The sequence below is a fragment of the Hevea brasiliensis genome, unplaced genomic scaffold, assembly GCF_030052815.1.
Source record: "Hevea brasiliensis isolate MT/VB/25A 57/8 unplaced genomic scaffold, ASM3005281v1 Scaf36, whole genome shotgun sequence".
NCBI classification, from domain to species: domain Eukaryota; kingdom Viridiplantae; phylum Streptophyta; class Magnoliopsida; order Malpighiales; family Euphorbiaceae; genus Hevea; species Hevea brasiliensis.
The window spans coordinates 23,480-43,422 of NW_026614873.1; the positions used below are offsets into that span (position 1 = coordinate 23,480).

A 19,943-nucleotide genomic window follows, 5' to 3' on the forward strand; every position below is an offset into this window, starting at 1 on the left:
TACAATCTAGAAAATATTAATATTTTCAGTTAATAATAATACTAATAATGATTATAAAATAACAATCTCCAATAGGAAATTGAATTCGTAAGAATTAAACATAGGAAATTGAATTGTCAAACCTAAAACCACCATTTATTTTACTGAAAGCAAAATTTTTATGTGAATTTATGATCAATTCAATTTTTTTAATTTTTATTATTGAAGTTTAATTTCTGAAATTTATTGCAATTTTATCAAATCAATTCAATTAATTAAAGTTCATTAAAAATAATATTTTGTTAATTAAAATTTTTTTAACTAGAAAATTAGGAGAATAAATATTTTAATCTGATTCTGCCATATGAGTAACATCTAAGGCTAAACTTATTAATTAAAAAATTGATTTAATTTAAATCTCGAATTCACGTAGTGGAGCACTATAAATAGCATCCCAGTGGCAAGGTTCTTTCATCAAACTGAATTTCATGGAAAAATCAATGAGTGCTCCACTAACAATTTCTTTCCTCTGGATTGCAACCATCAGTCTTGGCATCTGCTATGGAAAATTCAGTTCTAGTTGCAGTCCAAGTGAGAGAGAGGCTCTCTTGAAGTTCAAGCATGAGCTCATAGATCCTCTAAACCAGCTTTCATCTTGGGGTGGTAAAGAGGATTGTTGCAGATGGTTTGGAGTGATCTGCCACAACTTAACAGGCCATGTCATTGAACTCCATCTTGGAAGTCCTTCTTACGAAGGATATTACGAGGAAGCAGACAAGGAATACTATATGAAGCCAACATTTAGTGGTAAGATTAGTCCATCTCTACTCGACTTGAAGCATATGAGGTACTTGGATCTAAGCAACAATGATTTTGGAGGAATTCGAATTCCCAAATTCCTTGGCTCTATGGGGAGTTTAAGATACCTTAATCTCTCGGGTGCTGGATTTGGGGGAATGGTTCCTCATGAACTTGGTAATCTTTCCAATCTTCACTACCTTAATCTCAAAGCTGGTGGCTATTATTATCCATATGTTGAGGATTTGCATTGGCTTTCTGGTCTTTCTGTCCTAGAATTCCTTGATTTGAGTAATGTGAATCTTAGCCAAACCTTCAATTGGTTGAAAGTGACAAACTTGCTTCCTTCTCTAGTAGAATTACACCTGTCAAATTGCAATCTGCAGTATCTTCACCCACCAGTAAATGTTAATTTTTCGTTTCTTTCCACTCTTGATTTGTCATTGAATGTTTTTCCTGAATCTTTTCTTCCTAATTGGATTTTTCATCTTAAAACTCTTACTTCTCTTAACTTAGCTGGAAATCTATTTCAAGGACCAATCCCTAATGATTTTCAAAATCTAACTTCACTCCAGAAACTTGACCTCGCATCAAATGATTTTAATTCTTCAATTCCCAAATGGTTTTTTCGTCTTGGAAATCTTGTTTCTATTAATTTTGCCCTTAACAACTTTGAAGGTCCGATTTCTATTGAACCTCAAAACATCACTTTATTGAAGGAACTCGATTTATCTCGAAACTATTTGACTTCCTCAATACCCAATTGGTTATACAATTGTAGTCACCTTGAGCTCCTTAATCTTGCTAGCAATTTCTTTCAAGGTAAAATTTCTAGCGCCATTGCAGACTTTACATCTCTCACCAGCCTTGATTTGTCAACAAACAAAGAACTTGAACTGGATGGAGGAATTCCAAGACCATTCAAAAATCTTTGTAATTTGAGGTTCCTCTCTTTGTCAGGAGTCAAGCTAAGCCAGGACATAAACGATATCCTTGAGATTCTATCAGGATGTGTTTCAAATGGGCTAGAGTCATTGGAGTTAGATAGTTGCCAATTATTTGGTCGTTTGTCCAATCATCCCAACCATTTTAGGAATTTGGTCAACCTTCGTCTTTCGGTTAATTTCATTTCAGGAAATCTCCCTGTGTGGTTTGGAGCACTTGCAAATGTAGTGGAGATAGATATTGCTTACAATTTGTTGGAGGGTGATGTTTCTGAAATCCATTTTACAAACCTCACAAATTTGAAAGCTTTTGATGCTTCCGAAAATCATTTGATGTTGAAAGTTAGTTCAAATTGGATTCCACCTTTTGATCACATTGAATTCTTAAGATTGAGATCTTGGGTTATTGGCCCACAATTTCCAAGGTGGCTTCATTCTCTAAAATATTTATATGAAGTGGATTTGTCAAACTCCAAAATTTCCAGTGTTCCTTACTGGTTTTGGAACATGTCTGCACAATTTTACTATTTAAATATCTCTCACAACCAAATCCATGGAACCATTCCTGATATCCCCAATATTAATCCATCTTATTCGGTGATTGACTTGAGCTCAAATCACTTTAGTGGTCCATTACCTTGGATCTATGCCAATGTGAAAACGTTGATTCTTCACAATAATTCATTTTCAGGTTCCATATCCAACATCCTTTGTTATAAGAAGAATCAAATGAAGGGAATGATTATTCTTAACCTTGAAAATAATCTTTTATCCGGAGAAATACCAGATTGTTGGTTGAATTGGCCAGAACTGTGGTTTTTAACTTTAGACAACAACAACTTGAGTGGCAATATTCCCAATTCGATTGGGGCTTTAACTTCTCTTCAATCCTTGCATCTTCGTAATAATAGCCTCTCAGGTGAAATACCATTCTCACTTCAAAATTGTTCGAAGTTAACTACACTTGACGTTGGTGAAAATGAATTGATCGGGCGCATTCCAACATGGATAGGGGAAAAGCTTTCGTATTTGCTTCTTCTCAACCTTCGTGCAAATAAGTTTCATGGGTATATACCCAAGGAACTTTGCCATTTGAATTCTTTGCAAATTCTAGACCTTTCTCACAATAATCTCTCAGGGACCATCCCAAGCTGCATAAAAAACTTCAGTCCAATGACTACAATTAATTCAGTAGCACAAGTTTTTAATGTGTCAAGTGGATATTCATTTTTTGGAGATGATGCATTAATTGTGATGAAAGGAAGGATGGTTGAGTATGAAAAAATTCTAAAATTTGTGAAAAGCATAGATCTTTCTGACAATAATTTTTCTGGAGAGATTCCAAAAGAAATAACAAGTCTTTTATCATTGCAATCTCTTAATTTGTCAGCTAATTTGTTATCTGGAAAGATTCCTGAGAATATAGGTGCTATGAAAATGCTAGAAGTTCTAGATTTTTCTCAAAATCAATTATTTGGAGGAATTCCACAAAGCATCACAAATCTAACATTTTTGAGCTTGTTGAACTTGTCCAATAATAATTTGAGTGGGAGAATTCCTACAAGCACTCAATTGCTGACCTTTAGCTCTTCTAGTTTTGTTGGCAACAAAGGACTATGTGGACCTCCACTCTCTGAGAATTGCAGTGACAATGGTGTTATACTCAATAATGGAAAAGAAGAAGAAAAAGAAAAGGGTGATGGTGTCAAAGTGGATTGGTTTTATGTGAGCATGGCACTTGGATTCATTGTGGGTTTTTGGAGCGTGTTGGGACCTCTAGCTATTAATAGACGATGGAGGTATGTGTATTTTCATTTCCTGGATTGTTTTTGGCATAAAATTTGGTGGAGTTTAAGGTAAATGTTGTTGAAGTTGTTGTTTTTAATGATTCACAGTTATGTCAGTGTCTTATTTGTGTATGTTATGCTAGTACTTTATTTTGTTGTTTCAATGTTTTTTGAGAGATTTTGTAAGCGAAGATACTACAACAATAGTAATTGCTATTTATGGTTTTTATCATCCTTAAAAGTTGGAAGACTCCCTCACGGAAAGAGGTGATGCTTTCTCGAGTGCTTGGATTGTCAAAATGTCATTTCATTTGTACCAAAACACAACCAAGTTCAAAGAGAAAAAAAAAAAAAATCATACTAGGGTAAGTTTTGATTCACGATCAAGTCAGCCCTGAATCTCAAGATGTCACTACGTCATGTATTCTTTGTTCATGTTTTGCACAAAGCTAACTCCATCATTGATCAACTAGCGAAGCAAGGCGATCTGTATCAAAAGGATTTTCTTGTGTTTCTCTAGCTCCTTTGCATTTGTTGTTGTGAGAGTTTAACTACCCTGCTCTTGTAGTTTGTGTTAAGTTAGTTGTGTGTTCTTCTGTTTGATCTTGGTGCTTAAGTTTTGTTATGGGTTTTAATCCTCTCATTTTGGCTTGATGTGTTGTCTTAGCTAGTTCTGGGTTTTCTTGGATGCTTTTGTATCTTCTTACCAGGTTTTTTTACTTAACATGCCACATCTAGGATGGGTGTATTGGGGGGGTCTATTGACCAGGTCTTAGAAGGATGTGCTCATGTTAAGTTTTTCCTGGCCATTAATTTAAGAAAAAAAGCATGCTTACTTATAAAAAAAAATCTCATTCAAATCCAGCTTGAATTTAAATAGCTTGATTACAATTTGCCATCACACCCTTGAGAAGATAAGAAGAAGAAAGAGAGATCATGTATACTAATACTTTGCATGCATGCCAAGATCACTATTGCGGTATGCATATAACTTCCAATTCCATTAGAAATCCAAAAATCTATTCATCTTATCATAAAGTGAAATACAGGTATTATTAGCAAAATTTATTCTTTTTTTTTTTTTCTTTCAAATGGGCCTCAGATAAATGATAAATCACTATTTCTTTGGGGGTAGTGAAACTCATTTGATACAACTTTAAAACAAATAAAAGATCTAGTAGCACTACCTTACGCCAAACTGAACTGCAGATATTGCTTAAAAATCAATAAGAGGCTCTCTTGAAGTTCAAGCATGAGCTCAAACATGCTTCAAACCGGCTCTGCTTATCAAAAAGTTGGCCATCTCCTTGAACTCCATTTTCAAACTCTTTCTTTCACAAATCGAATATCTTGACTTAAAGCAAATTTTCTTCTTTTAATTATTACTAGTTTTTTGTGACACATACGTTGTATGTGCGTCTTATAATTTTTAATACATCCATTTTTATCATTTTTAATTAAAATTTCTAAAAATCATAATTTTAATTTAAATATAAAATTTTAATTTATATATATTATTTTTTATGTGCAATCATAATAAATATATGAATATAACTATCAAGTTAAATTTTTTTTTTAATTTATATTGTTTAAAAAAGTTAAAATTTTAATGATTACAAAATCATAATTTTTAACTATTATAATTCTTCACATGTATATAAAAAAAGATTTAGAAAAAATTGCTATAAACACTTTCTTGATAATGTTATAAACACTTTCCTTTTGAATACTATAATATTATCTTAATAATTGATTTATATTATTTATATTATATTATCTTACAAGTAAATTTATTAATTTAAAATCAAAATTTATTTCAATTTGTATATGTGGATCAATTATAGGAGCATAAAAAATCATTAAAATTTTCTTTCATTGATCTTCAAAATATAATATCATACAAAAAATACAAATATTTTAATAGTTGAATATTTCACTTTTAATATATATATATATATATTATTGCAATATAATTTTTCTTTTTTAAGAAAATATCTAATTTTTCCTTTTAAATGTTAATATATTTTATATTCACCATCTATATCTGTACGTCATTTATTATAAAAATTTTATAATAAATTTAATTTTATAATTTTAAGTCTTTTCTAAATATATGAATTCAGTTATATATTTTTATAAATATATTATATTATTATATATAATTTAATTGCATTTAATATATTACTGTATATGTTTATAAATGTTCGCGGTGTGTATTTTTTAAAAAGAAATTTTTAGATTAATTGCATGTTTTAGAATTAAATTGTTTTAGAATTGTAAATAATATAATGGTATTTTTGATCCAAAAATTGCTGAAGCAATAGCCTTTCGGGAAGCATTGAGCTGGATAAAGGGTCGGCATCCACATAGCCTTTAAATCAAGCTTTGAAGGGTTCTATTGTTCATGTTTCTTACTTTGGGGTTGTGGTTCAAGACTGTAAAGTTTTATTGTTAGACTTTGATTCATGGTCTGTCTCTTTTGTTAAGAGGCTAGCGAACGTTGTTGTGCATATGTTGTTGGTCGATAGTTGGTTTTACATTTGATTTCCAAGAGTGAGGTCTGTCTCTTCTGTCTTTATTGATGATATTATTTGTTCTGATCTTTTATAATTTATAAAATTTTATAACTCAATTCAACTAAGCCTTTATCCTAAGAATTTGGGCTCGGTTATATAGATTCTCTTTCTCAATTCTAAACGATTTTGGGTTAAATTCTTGAAAATGTTTAATGCTTTTAGGTCATGTTGTACTACTCTTCTCTAAGTCAGTTTAGGTCTACCTCTTCTTTTCTTTCTATCCTCTAACCTAATGTGCTCTACTTGTCTAACTGGAGCCTCCGTATGTCTACGCTTCACATGACCAAACCACCTCAATCTTCCTTCTCTCAACTTATCCTCAATTGGCACCACTCCTACCTTTTTTTTAATACTCTCATTGCAGACTTTATCTAGTCTAGTATGACCACTCATTCACCTTAACATTCTCATCTTCGCAACTCTTATCTTAGACACATTCGACTCCTTCAGTGCCCAACACTCACTACCATATAACATGGCCGGTCGTATGGCTGTACGGTAAAATTTTCCTTTCAACTTATTGGGAATTTTGCGATCACATAAAACTCCCATGGCACTTCTCCACTTCAACCATCCGGCTTTAATCTTATGACTAACATCCTCCTCACATCCCCCATCTACTTGAAGGATTGAGCTGAGATATTTAAAGTGATTACTTTGTGACAGTACCACTTCGTCCAAACTAACTCCTTTCCTATCACCAGTTCGACCTTCACTGAACTTGCAATGCATGTATTCTGTTTTCGTTCTACTTAACTTAAAACCCTTTGACTCTAGAGTACTTCTCCAAAGCTCCAACTTTCTATTGACTCATTCTCGCATCTCATCTATCAAAACTATATCATCTGCAAACATCATGCACCAAGGGATACTCTCTTGTATATGTTTCGTCAATTCATCTAAAACTAATATAAAAAGGTAAGGGCTTACAGCTGAACCTTGGTGTAATCCAATTGAGATAGGAAAATCTCTTGTGTCCCCTCCCACTGTGCGCACAATAGTAGTTGCTCCTTCATACATATCTTTCAATACTTGTATGTACCTAATGGATATAGATAACATTTACGATCAACGAGGAGGATATCGAAAGTATTATATGAAGTCTACAATTGGTGGTAAGATTAGTCCATCTATGCTCAACTTAAAGCATTTGAGGTACTTGGATCTAAGCAACAATGATTTTGGAGGAATTCAAATTCCCAAATTTCTTGGATCTATGGGGAGCTTAAGTGCTACCTTGATCTATCGGGTGTTGCATTTGGGGAAATGATTCCTCATGAAATTGGCAATCTTTCCAATCTTCACTTCCTTAATCTCAATGCTGATGGCTATTACTATTATCATCCATATGTTGAGAATTTGCATTGGCTTTCTGGTCTTTCTTTGTTAGAATTCCTTGATTTGAGTAATGTAAATCTTAGCCAAACCTTCAATTGGTTGAAAGTAATAAATGCCCTTCCTTCTCTAGTGGAATTACACTTGTCAAATTGCCACATTCAACATATTCACCCACTTGTCAAATTGCCATATTCAACATATTCACCCACTAGTAAATATTAACATTTCCTCTCTTTCAATTCTTGATTTGTCATACAATCATTTTCATGAATCCTTTATTCCTAATTGGATTTTTCGTCTTAAAACTATTGCATCTCTTAATATAGCATATAAGACTTCACTCCACAATCGTCAATTGATTAGCTTATCCTAAGGATATGCTATTTCATCAATCCCTAATGATTTTCAAAATATGACTTCACTCCACAATCGTCAATTGATTAGCTTATCCTAAGGATATGCTGTTAGAAATAAATTAAATTATTATAGATTACATAATTAAAGAATATGTGTACTTGGAAACACGTTTGTATCCATGATTTTTAGTGAACAATCAAGAACGGAAGCAAAAGGGTAAGTTCACAACGCTCAATATCCACAGTATTCAAATTCTATCTGAATTCTATCTGATATTAAATGGGATTATCAGAATATATATATATATATATATATATATATATATAGGACTGAGAGTTGGGGCCTCTTCCTTAGTGAGCTTATGGACAGCCTGACCCATTACAGGCTTTGTTTGTTGGTTTTTCAACCACCGCAAGTGCACGGATCGCTAACAAGTAATAAAGTGATGAGTAGAGTATCGTTCCTACGAGGACCGTGTTGAGTACCAAACTATAGTGATTTTAACTATCTAGACGATCGAATTGTAAAGAAATAATAATTAGATCTAAATTAAAAGAAATAAAATCTAAATAATTAACTAAAATAAAATACTAATGCACAAAGGCATTCTAGAGCTAGGGGTTCACACTTCAATCAATTATAGAATCAATCTTATTCATTCAATAAATGGGAGATTATTACTTTGATGGAAATTAATCCTAAGTTTTCTTAAGTCTTCTCTTAAGGCACTCAAGGTGTATTTTAATTAACGTAAACCCTATTTTCATGGTGATTAAATTAATTAAAATCCTTTAAAATCCTTGATTAATTTTGGAACTCCACAAAGGTCATCAGCCTATCTCTAGGTCAGATTTCCTAGGTTCAAAATCCTGATTTTCTAATATTAACCTTCACCTTTTAGTCCTTCAATTAATATCTGTAATCAATACTAAGTGGGTACCAACACATAGCATGCATTAAGATCACAAGAGATTGAATCAAAGAATAAAATACCCAATGTATTTAATAAAATCAAACCAGATCCATAATGAAATTGAGAGTGCTACACCCTAACCCTAGAATAAAGAACCTACTCACCCATGGTGAGTTTTACAATCAAGTTTATAAAAAGATAAAGAGAAGACATGAGAAGAAAATAGAGTGAAAGAACCCAGAAAAAGAATTCCAGCCTTGGACTTTTGGCACTTCAGCTAAAAATCCTTATAGCAATCTTGCACATCTTATTTCTTCCTTGCTTCCCTTGAGGTTGATGTGCCTCCTTGAATGTAAATCGGCTCTTGAATGTTAATTCTCCTCTTTGGATGTAAATTCTCTCTTTTCCCTCAATTCCTGACTTATCCTATTTATATCTAGTGTAAAAACCCTAATTTCAGAGTCCTAGAAGCATTAGGAGTCCATCCGGGTCGAGCTGGAGCAAAGAAAAATCGCATCAGAATTGCTATCAGGGGACTTTACAGGGGCTGTGTAGTGATACACTCCCCGTGTAAATTTCTGCCACTTCATTTTTCACATTTTCTTTAGTCCAAAGAGTTATACGGGGTCCAGGAAGTTACACGAGGCTGGTTACATGGCCCGTGTCCTGCTTCTGGCCCTATATTCTTCACATTTTAACCTCCAGATTTCTTCCAAACTCATCTTTGATTATAGAACCATATAAAAACACCTGATAAAATATAAAAATCAATGAATTGAGTCAGATTAACATCCTTTCTAAAATAATAATGAAAACATATAAAAAAAAACATAAAAGGATACTAAATGCTAACAAAATGCAATGCATGTTAACCTTAAATGTCTATATAATTTGATGCAATCAAATACCCCCAAACTCAAACCCTTGCTTGTCCTCAAGCAAATTAAAACTTTATAAAAAACTAATTGGGGTACTTAGAAACATAACAAAAAAAACTTTAACTTGCACATAATTACACACTCTTCAACCTTCATACCAATTCCCACTTTCAAGGCATAGGGACCTCAACAGTTGCCCACTAGAATCTCACCCCCTTTATAGTGCTTCAATTAATTATTCCTCTATGCAAGGCCATTAATAAGTCACAAATAACCTGTTTTATCAGGATAGACTTAAGAAGCACTTACTTCCCCAAGTTGCCTCTATTGAGGATGATTGTGGTAAGTTTGATTTAATTCCAACTCCATAGGCATATCTCAATTTTCTATCTCCACTAATATAGCATACACTTTTCAAAAGATCAAAAGGTCTTTAAAAGGGTTGTAATGGGGCTAAAGGGATAATGACTTGGTTGCCAATGAAAGGTTTTTAGGGAATGCAAATATGAGGATAGCATATATGCATAAAATACCAAGTATACTAAGTTTATTCTATTGATTTTGTATGGAGAAGAGGGGCTTTTGGTTTTTATAGTGCCAAGCATACTTCTATGATACTTATTTTGGGACTTCTTTTTCTTCTTCCCTTTTTTTTTTTATTTTATTTATGTCCCTTTTGTCCTCTTCCCCAAACTCATTCCTTTTGCTGGGTTGGAAACGCAAATTTTTCTTTTATTTCAATTGCACACTTGCAGTCTTTCTTGAGTTTTACATCCTCTCTCCAATTTTTTTTCTTTTTACTCTTAATATACTTTTTATTTATGCATTTAGCTTCCTCAAAATGGTAGGGTAGGTGTTTAGGATAGGGGCTAGGTAAATAATATGGGTAAGCAATAAATTCTAAGGGGTAAATATAGGCTTCAAGTTGGCTGCAAGGGATATATATTTTAATTAGGGGTGGCTAAGGTTTAGTGAGGTTATATCAAAGAATGCCTTAATCGTTTCTTCATCAAGCATATGCTAGGATTTCGCTTTGATAGGTCCAAGAGACATGTTCTAAAGTTGGTGAGGCATTTTTAGGTTTGCTTGTATCTCAAAAATTTTCTCCTAATTTTGCAAGTTCAATGTGACAGATTAATGGCTATGAAAGGGTTTAACTAGTTTAACTCCACTTAGGTGATTAAGTTCTTCACAAACAACATATTGAAGCCTTTTTGCCCATTCAGTTACATTCATTCCTCTTTCCCAGAGAGTCCAATCATTAGCTCATCAAGGTTTTAGTTATAATTCTAAGTTAAAAGCCTTTTTAAAAAGTTCAAAATTTGTAAAAATTTTCTAGATTTTTTATACACAAATATAATATAGACATAATAGGGTAATGAAATGCAATATATGAATGCAATGCATGAAATGCACCCCCAAACTCAAATTTGACATTGTCCTCAATATCATCAAGATATCATAATCAGATCAAGAGCAACATCATAAATATAATAACAAGGAAAAGCTAATGGATATAGAATACTCCCCCTTGAAGCGTGCCTTCCCTTGAAGATTTGTGAGTTTGATCTCCATTGCTCCTTTCAAGTGCTTCTTGAACCTACAAAGTGAACAAACATCGAAATCAAGTTTGGAAGGGTGATAAAACAAAAGAAATAGACAAATGCAAAGATTAAATTTAAAACTTGGATTGCCTCCCAAGAAGCGCTAATTTAAGGTCTTTAGCTCGACCCTTTTAGAATTGCTACTCAAAGAGCGGTTTTCGCCCATAGTAGTTGTCATGTAACACCACATATGGGTATTGATTTGTGGTACTCTCAAGAATGGCAAGATCTGAATCAATATTGCACATAGCACGAATAACACATGGCTTGGAATGATATTCTTGGGGAGAGGACTGTTTTAGCTCATGAGGGATGTATGATGGTATAGGAGGTGTCCATGATAGAAAAAGGTCTTCTGGTGGTGTACGTGTAAGCATCATTAATGAACTTAAATTGATAGTCTCATCAATTTCTTCATCCACCACCTTTATCTCTGATTTGTCTTCATTGAAACACTCTTCCAATGATCCCCCAACTATAAAGGAGTTGTTTCCTTCAGCTCTAGGTTCTACTTGTTCTTTAAGTAACTCTTGCTCTTTTAGGAATTCTACTGGTAAGTCATCTTCAAAGGAATTTTGTTCTTGATGCTCAACTTTTTCTCTAGGTTCAAATTCCCATAAAGCTTCTTCATTCTCCCAACTTTGTTCATATAATTCCTCTTCATAAAGTGATAGCTCATTGTTCATCATAAGGTTGTCAAAATTTTCCAATGGAGCTATTGCCTTTTCAAGTTCCACTCTATTCTCTAATTGCAGTTCGAATGGTTGGTGTGAAATATTAGGTTGATAGGTGTCTGGAGAGTATTGGTGACTCCAACCCTGCAGTGAAAGATCCCCATGCCAATAGTAATCAAAATCTGCCATGTCATTCAACAAGTGAATGGCATCCCCATGGTTTCATTGAAGAACCTGATCACCGATAACCCAAGCTCTATAATCTACCAAATTCCTTGTCGCTTCATCCAAACCATTGTAGAAATTGAGAGTAAGTTTATAATTTGAAAGGCTATGTTGGAAAATTGCTCTACCAATTCATTGAATCTTCTCCAAGCATTACAAAATGGTTCATTGTGTTGTTAAATAAAACTTGTGAAGACTTATTGATGAAACATCTCAATGTACCTCACAAGAAAAATAAGCAAAAAATAAAATTAGACAAGAAATAAACTATAAAAGAAATAAGAATATCTAGAGTAATCAAATCACTAATCATTCAATATCAAGCAACGGTCCTCGGCAACAACGCCAAAAACTTGTTTGCTAGTTTTTTAACCACCGCAAGTGCACAGATCGCTAATAAGTAATAAAGTGATGAGTAGAGTATCGTTCCCATGAGGACCGTGTTGAGTACCAAACTATAGTGATTTTAACTATCTAGACGATTGAATTATAGAGAAATAATAATTAGATCTAAATTGAAAGAAATAAAATCTAAATAATTAACTAAAATAAAATACTAATGGACAAAGGCATTCTAGAACTAGGGTTTCACACTTTAATTAATTATAAAATCAATTTGATTCATTCCATAAATGGGAGATTATTACTTTGATGGAAATTAATCCTAAGTTATCTTAAGTCCTCTCTCAAGACACTCAAGGTGAATTTTAATTAACATAATCCCTACTTTTGTGGTGATTAAATTAATTAAAACCCTTTAAGTTCCTTGATTAATTTTGGAACTCTACAAAGGTTATCAGCCTATCTCTAAGTCAGATTTCCTAGGTTTAAAATCCTGGTTTTTTAATATTAACCTTCACCTTTCAGTCCTTCAATTAATATTTGTAATCAATACTAAGTGGGTACCAACACATAGCATGCATTAAGATCACAAGAGATGGAATCAAAGAATAAAATACCCAATGTATTAAATAAAATCAAACCAGATCCACAATGAAATTAGGAGTGATACACCCTAACCCTAGAATAAAGAACCTACTCATCCATGGTGAGTTTTACAATCAAGTTTATAAAAAGATAAAGAGAAGACATGAGAAAAAAATAGAGTGAAAGAACCCAGAAAAAGAATTGCAGCCTTGGATTTTTGGAACTTCAGCTGAAAATCCCTTCTAGCAATCTTGTAGATCTTGTTTCTCCCTTATTTCCCTTGAGGTTGATGTACCTCCTTGAATGTAAATCGGCTCTTGAATGTTAATTCTCCTTTTTGGATGTAAATTCTCTCTTTTTCCTCAATTCCTGACTTATTTTATTTATATCTGGTATAAAAACCCTAATTTCAGAGTCCTACAAGCATTAGGAGTCCATCTGGGTAGAGTTGGAGCGAAGAAAAGTCACATCAAAATTGCTGTCAGGGGACTTTACAAGGGCCGTGTATCCGTGTAAATTTCTGCCACTTCATTTTTCACGTTTTCTTCAGTCCAGAGAGTTACACGGGGTCCAAGAAGTTACACAAGGCAGATTACACGGCCCGTGTACTGCTTCTGGCCCTGTATTCTTCACGTTTTGACCTCCAGATCTTGTCCAAACTCATTTTTAATTCTAGAACCACATAAAAACACCTGATAAAATATAAAAATCAATGAATTGAGTCGGATTAACATGCTTTCTAAAATAATAATGAAAACATATAAAAATAAACATAAAAGGATACTAAATGCTAATAAAATGCAATACATGTTAACCTTAAATGTCTATATAATTTGATGCAATCAAATACCCCCAAACTCAAACCTTTGCTTGTCCTCAAGCAAATTAAAACTTTATAAAAAAATTCATTGGGGTACTTAGAAACATAACAAAAAAAACTTTAACTTGCACATAATTACACACTCTTCAACCTTCGTACCAATTCCCACTTTCAAGGCATAGGGACCTCAACAGTTGCCCGCTAGAACCTCACCCCCTTTATGGTGCTTCAACTAATTATTCCTCTATGCAAGGCCATTAATAAGTCGCAAATAACCTGTTTTATCAGGATAGACTTAAGAAACACTTACTTCCCCAAGTTGCCTCTATTGAGGATGATTGTGGTAAGTTTGATTTAATTCCAACTCCATAGGCATATCTCAATTTTTCTATCTCCACTAATGTAGCATACACTTTTCAAAAGATCAAAAGGTTTTTAAAAGGGTTGTAATGGGGCTAAGTAATGGTTTAAGCATTCCATACAAATGCTAACTCAAATGTAACATAAAACAGACTCCCACTAAACCAAAGCATCATCAAAGTTTTTACTACACCCATATGCCCAACATGCTTCTGAAAAAGACTAATGGGCAAAGCTTTGGTTAACGGATCCGTAATAATTCGGTCCATAGTAATATGTTCAATTCGAGTCTGTGATTCACGAATCTTCTCTCGAACAAATAGGAATTGGACATCAAAATGTTTAGTTCGACTAGAATTCCTGTGATTTTGAGAGAAGCAAACAGCAGGAGCATTATCGCAATAAATGGTCAAGGGCCTTGAGATGCTCTCAATAACAAGCATACTAGAAATCAATTTCTTTAACCAAATAGCTTGACAAGTGGCCTCATAACAAGCAGCATACTCTGCTTCCATAGTGGAGGTAGCAGTAAGTGTTTATTTGGCACTCTTCCAAGAAACAGCTCCTCTAGACGTCATGAAGATATAACCAGAAGTAGATTTTCTATCATCTACACAGTTTGCAAAGTCAAAATCAGAGTACCCAATGACTTTCAAATTGCCAGATCTTTTGTAAGTCAACATATAATTCTTAGTACCCTGCAAATATCTCATAACTTTCTTTGCAGCTTTCAGTGGCTCCATCCAGGATTACTCAAGTATCTACCAAGGACACTAATAGCAAATGCTATATCAGGACGAGTGCATACTTGAGCATACATCAAGCTCGCAACTGCAGAACTATATGGAATCTTTTCCATTTCAGTCCTTTCCTTGTCATCCTGAGGACACTGAGATTTAGAGAGTTTCTCACCTGAAAGAATAGGTGCAATAGAAGATGAGCAAGTGTGCATATTAAATCTCTTAAGAACTCTATCAATATAAGTTCCTTGAGACAAACCCAATATGCCTCAAGACCTATCATGGTGAATTTGAATACCCAGAACATATGTAGCCTCACCAAGATCTTTCATGTCAAAATGACTAGAAAGCATGTATTTTGTCTCGTTCAAGATATTGATGCTATTACTGGCAAGAAGAATGTCATCAACATACAACACTAGAATAATGAAATGGCTCTCACTCACCTTCTGAAAGATGCATTGATCTGAAGCATTCTCCTCAAAACTAAGAGAAGTCAAAACTTGATCAAACTTCAAATACCATTGTCTAGTAGCCTGTTTCAACCCGTAAATGGATCTTTTCAACTTGCACACTAAGTGTTCTTTACCAGCTTCTATGAAACCATTTGGTTGAACCATATACACATCTTCATATAAGTCTCCATTTAAGAAAGCTATTTTAACATCCATCTGGTGGAGTTCTAAGTCATAATGAGCAACTAAAGCCATAACCACATGAAAGGCATCTTTAGTGGACACTGGGAAAAAAGTTTCTATATAATCTATACCTTTCCTCTGATTATAACCTTTTACTACTAGTCTGGCCTTATACCTTTCTATTTCTCTCCCTAGAAATGTGACCCAAATGTCTATGCCATAACATTGAAGAGTTCTCTTTAACTCTTTGACGTTTGTGGCCAATAACAACATTGATAGGGACATCAATAGATTAACAAAGGAACTAAATTTAAATCCAACATGTATAAACCATTGCATAAAATAGCGGAACCAACAATATCAGATTTAAAATAAATAACAATTTTTTTTATTGCCTTGAAGAAACACATAACCACACTTATCTAAAAAAGGTGTTGGAATTAAATTTCTCTTTGAAGAAGGAATATAAACAATATCATTTAATTCCAACACATGTCCAAAAGATAAATTCAAAGAAACAGTCCCTATGAGTTCTACTACGGCAACTCCATTTACTCCTAAAACAATCTTCTCCTTTTCACTTGGTTTCCTCACGTTTTTGAGCCCCTTCCTTCTCATGCTTCTTCTTAAGCTTAAAACAGTCCTCTAACTTATGGCCAAGCTTCTTGTAATAGTTGCACTTGCCTTTGAAGGGTTTCTTCTAAATTGTTAAATTATGATCATGCTTACCACCATTCTTGTTCTCAAATTTAGCTTTAGGCTTCTTGTCCTTTTGAAATTTCTCATTAGTTTTGCTACTAGACCCTTTAAAAACATAATTAACAGAAAGAGTATTCTCTTTCCTCATAGATTCCTCTTATTGGCACACAATGGCTATCAACTGATCAACTGTCCACTCCCATTATTGGGAGTTGTAAGAAGTCTTAAGAATTTTGAATTGGGATGGAAGAGATTCAAGAATGCGCCAAACTAGAAACTTTCTCCCAAATCAAGATCAAAATACTTGAGCTTGTTAAAATAACTTGTAAGTGTCATTATGTGTTCTCATACACCACTGGCACCATCATATTGGGTGTGCTCCAGCAAAGAAAGATAATGACTCTTTTGAGCCTTGTCAAACCTTTTAAACTTTTCAATAATAGTCTGCAAAAATTTCTTAGCAGTCTCCTTATCAGGAATACCTTGTCTTATGGACTTATCTATATTATACTTCATCACCATTAAGCAAACCCTATTAGAATTTTGCCACGTCTCATAATAAGTCTTTTCAGCAACAGTGGATTCATTAGTAAGTTCAGCAGGTGCATCAACCCTTAAGGCTAAATCCAGTTGGGCTATTGCTAGGTACATGCCTAGAGACTCTTTCCAATCATCAAAATTAGAGCCATTCAGAGTTTTCACAGCAGATAATTGCATAGAAACAGTAGCTAGAATAGAACAATAGAGGAAACGTGAATTATGTATATAACATAATCACAAAATTAAAGTTTCCTTTCAGATCCAGCTAAGAAAGCAATTATGTACAAAACTGTTATTTATTATAATCCCGCATAAGGGTCCCGAATTACAATAAAATCAAGAAAACTCATTGAACTAATCAATATATATATATAAACCAGCATCTTTAACACTTTTGCACCGATATGGTATTAAAAATTATTAAAGACAATCAACAAATAACATTACAATCAACAATAACATATTGTATTAATAGTGTTATACCGATGGATATATCCACTATTAATATAATCCAAATAACTCCTGAAATCCATGAAATAAATTTTAACCAAATTAACAGAACAATTTTATGACTAGTCCCACGATAGGTGAGCTCATAATCACAAAAGTGTTTACCATAATCAAAATTTTAATGGACACCATGTCATGAACATAGTAATAACGTTACTACTCATGAATATGTTCTCAGTATGCCTAGACATAATTAGTCCAATAAAACCAATAACTATTAATAAACACATAATATTATCATAATTAATAAACACATAACCAAACAGAATTGTAAATATTTTATGCTCTTGACTTTTGTTATATTAATTACATATGACAGTATGCAAGTTTCATATGGGTTATGAAATTCAATCATATTCAATCATAATCACTATACAAATATATTATGTACTATTTCGAAAACCAACATATAATAATTAATAAATACATAATCAAACAGAATTGTAAATATTTTATGAATTGTAAATATTTTATGCTCTTGACTTTTATTAAATTAAATGCACGTGTATATATATATATATAAAGTATTTTATATAAAAGGAAAACTGTTTATCAAACCATGTAACCAAATTCAATATTTATTTGCGAAAATTAATATTCAAACATACAATAATAAAATTAACAAAAATAATAATAATAATCCCTAACCAAGCTTTGATACCAATTGTTAGAAATAAATTAAATTATTATAGATTACATGATTAGATAATATGTGTACCTGGAAATACATTTGTATCCATGATTTTCTGTGAACAATCAAGAACGAAAGCGAAAGGGTAAATTCACAACTCTCAATATCCACAGTATTCAAATTCTATATATATAATATTATATATATATATATATATATATATATATATATAGGATCGAGAGTTTGGGTATCTTCCTTAGTGAGCTTATGGACACTGACCCATTACAAAGCTTGCCCAATTATATGACCCAATTCATTTAGATATTGCTAATTACTAAACTTATTATTTGATATCATTTTTTAATCTGTCAATAAGTCTAACAATTGATTATTGCTAATCCATATTCAGATACAAATAAATAATCCAACATATGCTAATCATGCTTGTATGCAATCTAGATATACCAATTGTACTGTTTCTAATGAGTGATAAAAATAAAAACTATAAATGGCGGTTTCAATCTAAAGCCGTTCTTACTGACTCTCATCCAAAAATGTGGGCCTTAATCATAAGCAGTCTGCAATGTAAGATCCTGTATGCCCATATCATGATACAAACCATGCAAAAACTGTAATGTTGGTCGATCATGCATCCCCTTCTTCACCTGAACTGAAAGTGAACTAAAAACATGACCAGGCACTAATTCCCAAAATCCAGCTTGAGAAACTTCATTAACTTCTTCACGAACAGTAATCTGACTTAGGCATTTGCTCAATGCTGAAGAAGGAATACTAGGTGGCGCCATTTGAAGGAAGATGCCAACAATCGATTTAAACAGTGGCATGACAAGCATAAAAGCTGCAACTGAAACTAGCCCCAAACATAAGACTTCAGCATTGTCAACGCCGAGGGACAAAAACCAGCTTGCCAATATCAAACCTGCACTACGAATGGAATCAGCAACGAAATGCAAGCAAACTGAGTGGTAATTCATGTCTTCTGCTATTCTGTAGACAAGACTAATGCGATCATAGTTCCTAAAGAACCAAACACCAATAAGATTAATCAGTAAATTTGTCACCGCCGAAACAATCAAATAATGCTTGTGCTCGGATTCTTCTTGTATGAATGCATGAAGTGTCTCCACTGACATGGAAAATGACATGAACAAAAGAAACAGACCATTAGTGAAAGCAGCCAAAACTTCCAGCCATTTGTACCCATAAGCGTATACGCAATCAGGCTTTCTCCGAGAAGCAGCCATGGCCCAAAAAGAAAACGTTAATAGAGCACAACCAAATGTCAGATGAGATGCATCAGATATCCAACCAACACGCCCCGTAAAGAGCCCAATTCCGCAGTAGAACACGCAACATTAAGCGAAATCATCATCAAAAGCCTCTTCATTTGCCTATTCCCGGACCTAAACACCCCTAATATCGAAATAACAGAATGCAGAACTGATAATGCCTTCCTATCCTTGTTAGAGCCTTTTGCATTCTCGAAAATGCTTTCGCTTTCGTAGTCATCAGAGTAAATCGCCGGTGGCACGTATACGCCCGAAACAGTACGGGAAAGCAGAGGATTCATCGTCTCATTCGATATAATGGAAATCGGAGAGTGCGGCTTTCCAGATTGATGGTCAAATGAAGACTGGCGACTATAAGTGCACCTACGATCGCTTGCAGCGAATCCGAAATCTCCAGTCCATGGATGCTGCCAATCGGCTTATCGAGTCTGATACTTACATGAATTGCTTTTCTCCATTAGTGAAAAACCAGGAAATCTGAACAGAAGTCACAGACCCTGACTAAGATTTAAAACCCTTTGGCGGATTTGAAATGCAGAGAGAATTGCAATGATCACACATGGGACTCATACGTGTTAATTACAGCAAGCACTTGGCATCAGCAGTAGGGAAAAATTAGAGTTCAGTTCTTTCGATCTAAAAATTTCCAATTTTCGATTTTCAATTCGTTAGCTTTGATTTGATAATCAAATTTA

At 33.5% G+C, this 19,943-nt stretch overlaps 1 protein-coding gene and 2 pseudogenes across 1 annotated transcript; 2 read left to right on the top strand and 1 right to left on the bottom strand.

The window, feature by feature from the left end:
• Positions 1-435: 435 nt before the first annotated feature.
• Positions 436-4,372, top strand: LOC110673025 (receptor-like protein EIX2). The gene has a single exon (XM_058142167.1). It carries the CDS (start codon positions 468-470, stop codon positions 3,579-3,581), a length of 3,114 nt encoding a protein of 1,037 aa, XP_057998150.1. The 5' UTR covers positions 436-467; the 3' UTR covers positions 3,582-4,372.
• A 2,757-nt stretch (positions 4,373-7,129) lies between these two features.
• The window catches only part of LOC131177214 (receptor-like protein EIX2), a 36,543-nt pseudogene continuing 23,729 nt past the window's right edge, over positions 7,130-19,943 (top strand).
• Positions 18,337-19,706, bottom strand: LOC110657550 (metal tolerance protein C2-like; annotated as a pseudogene).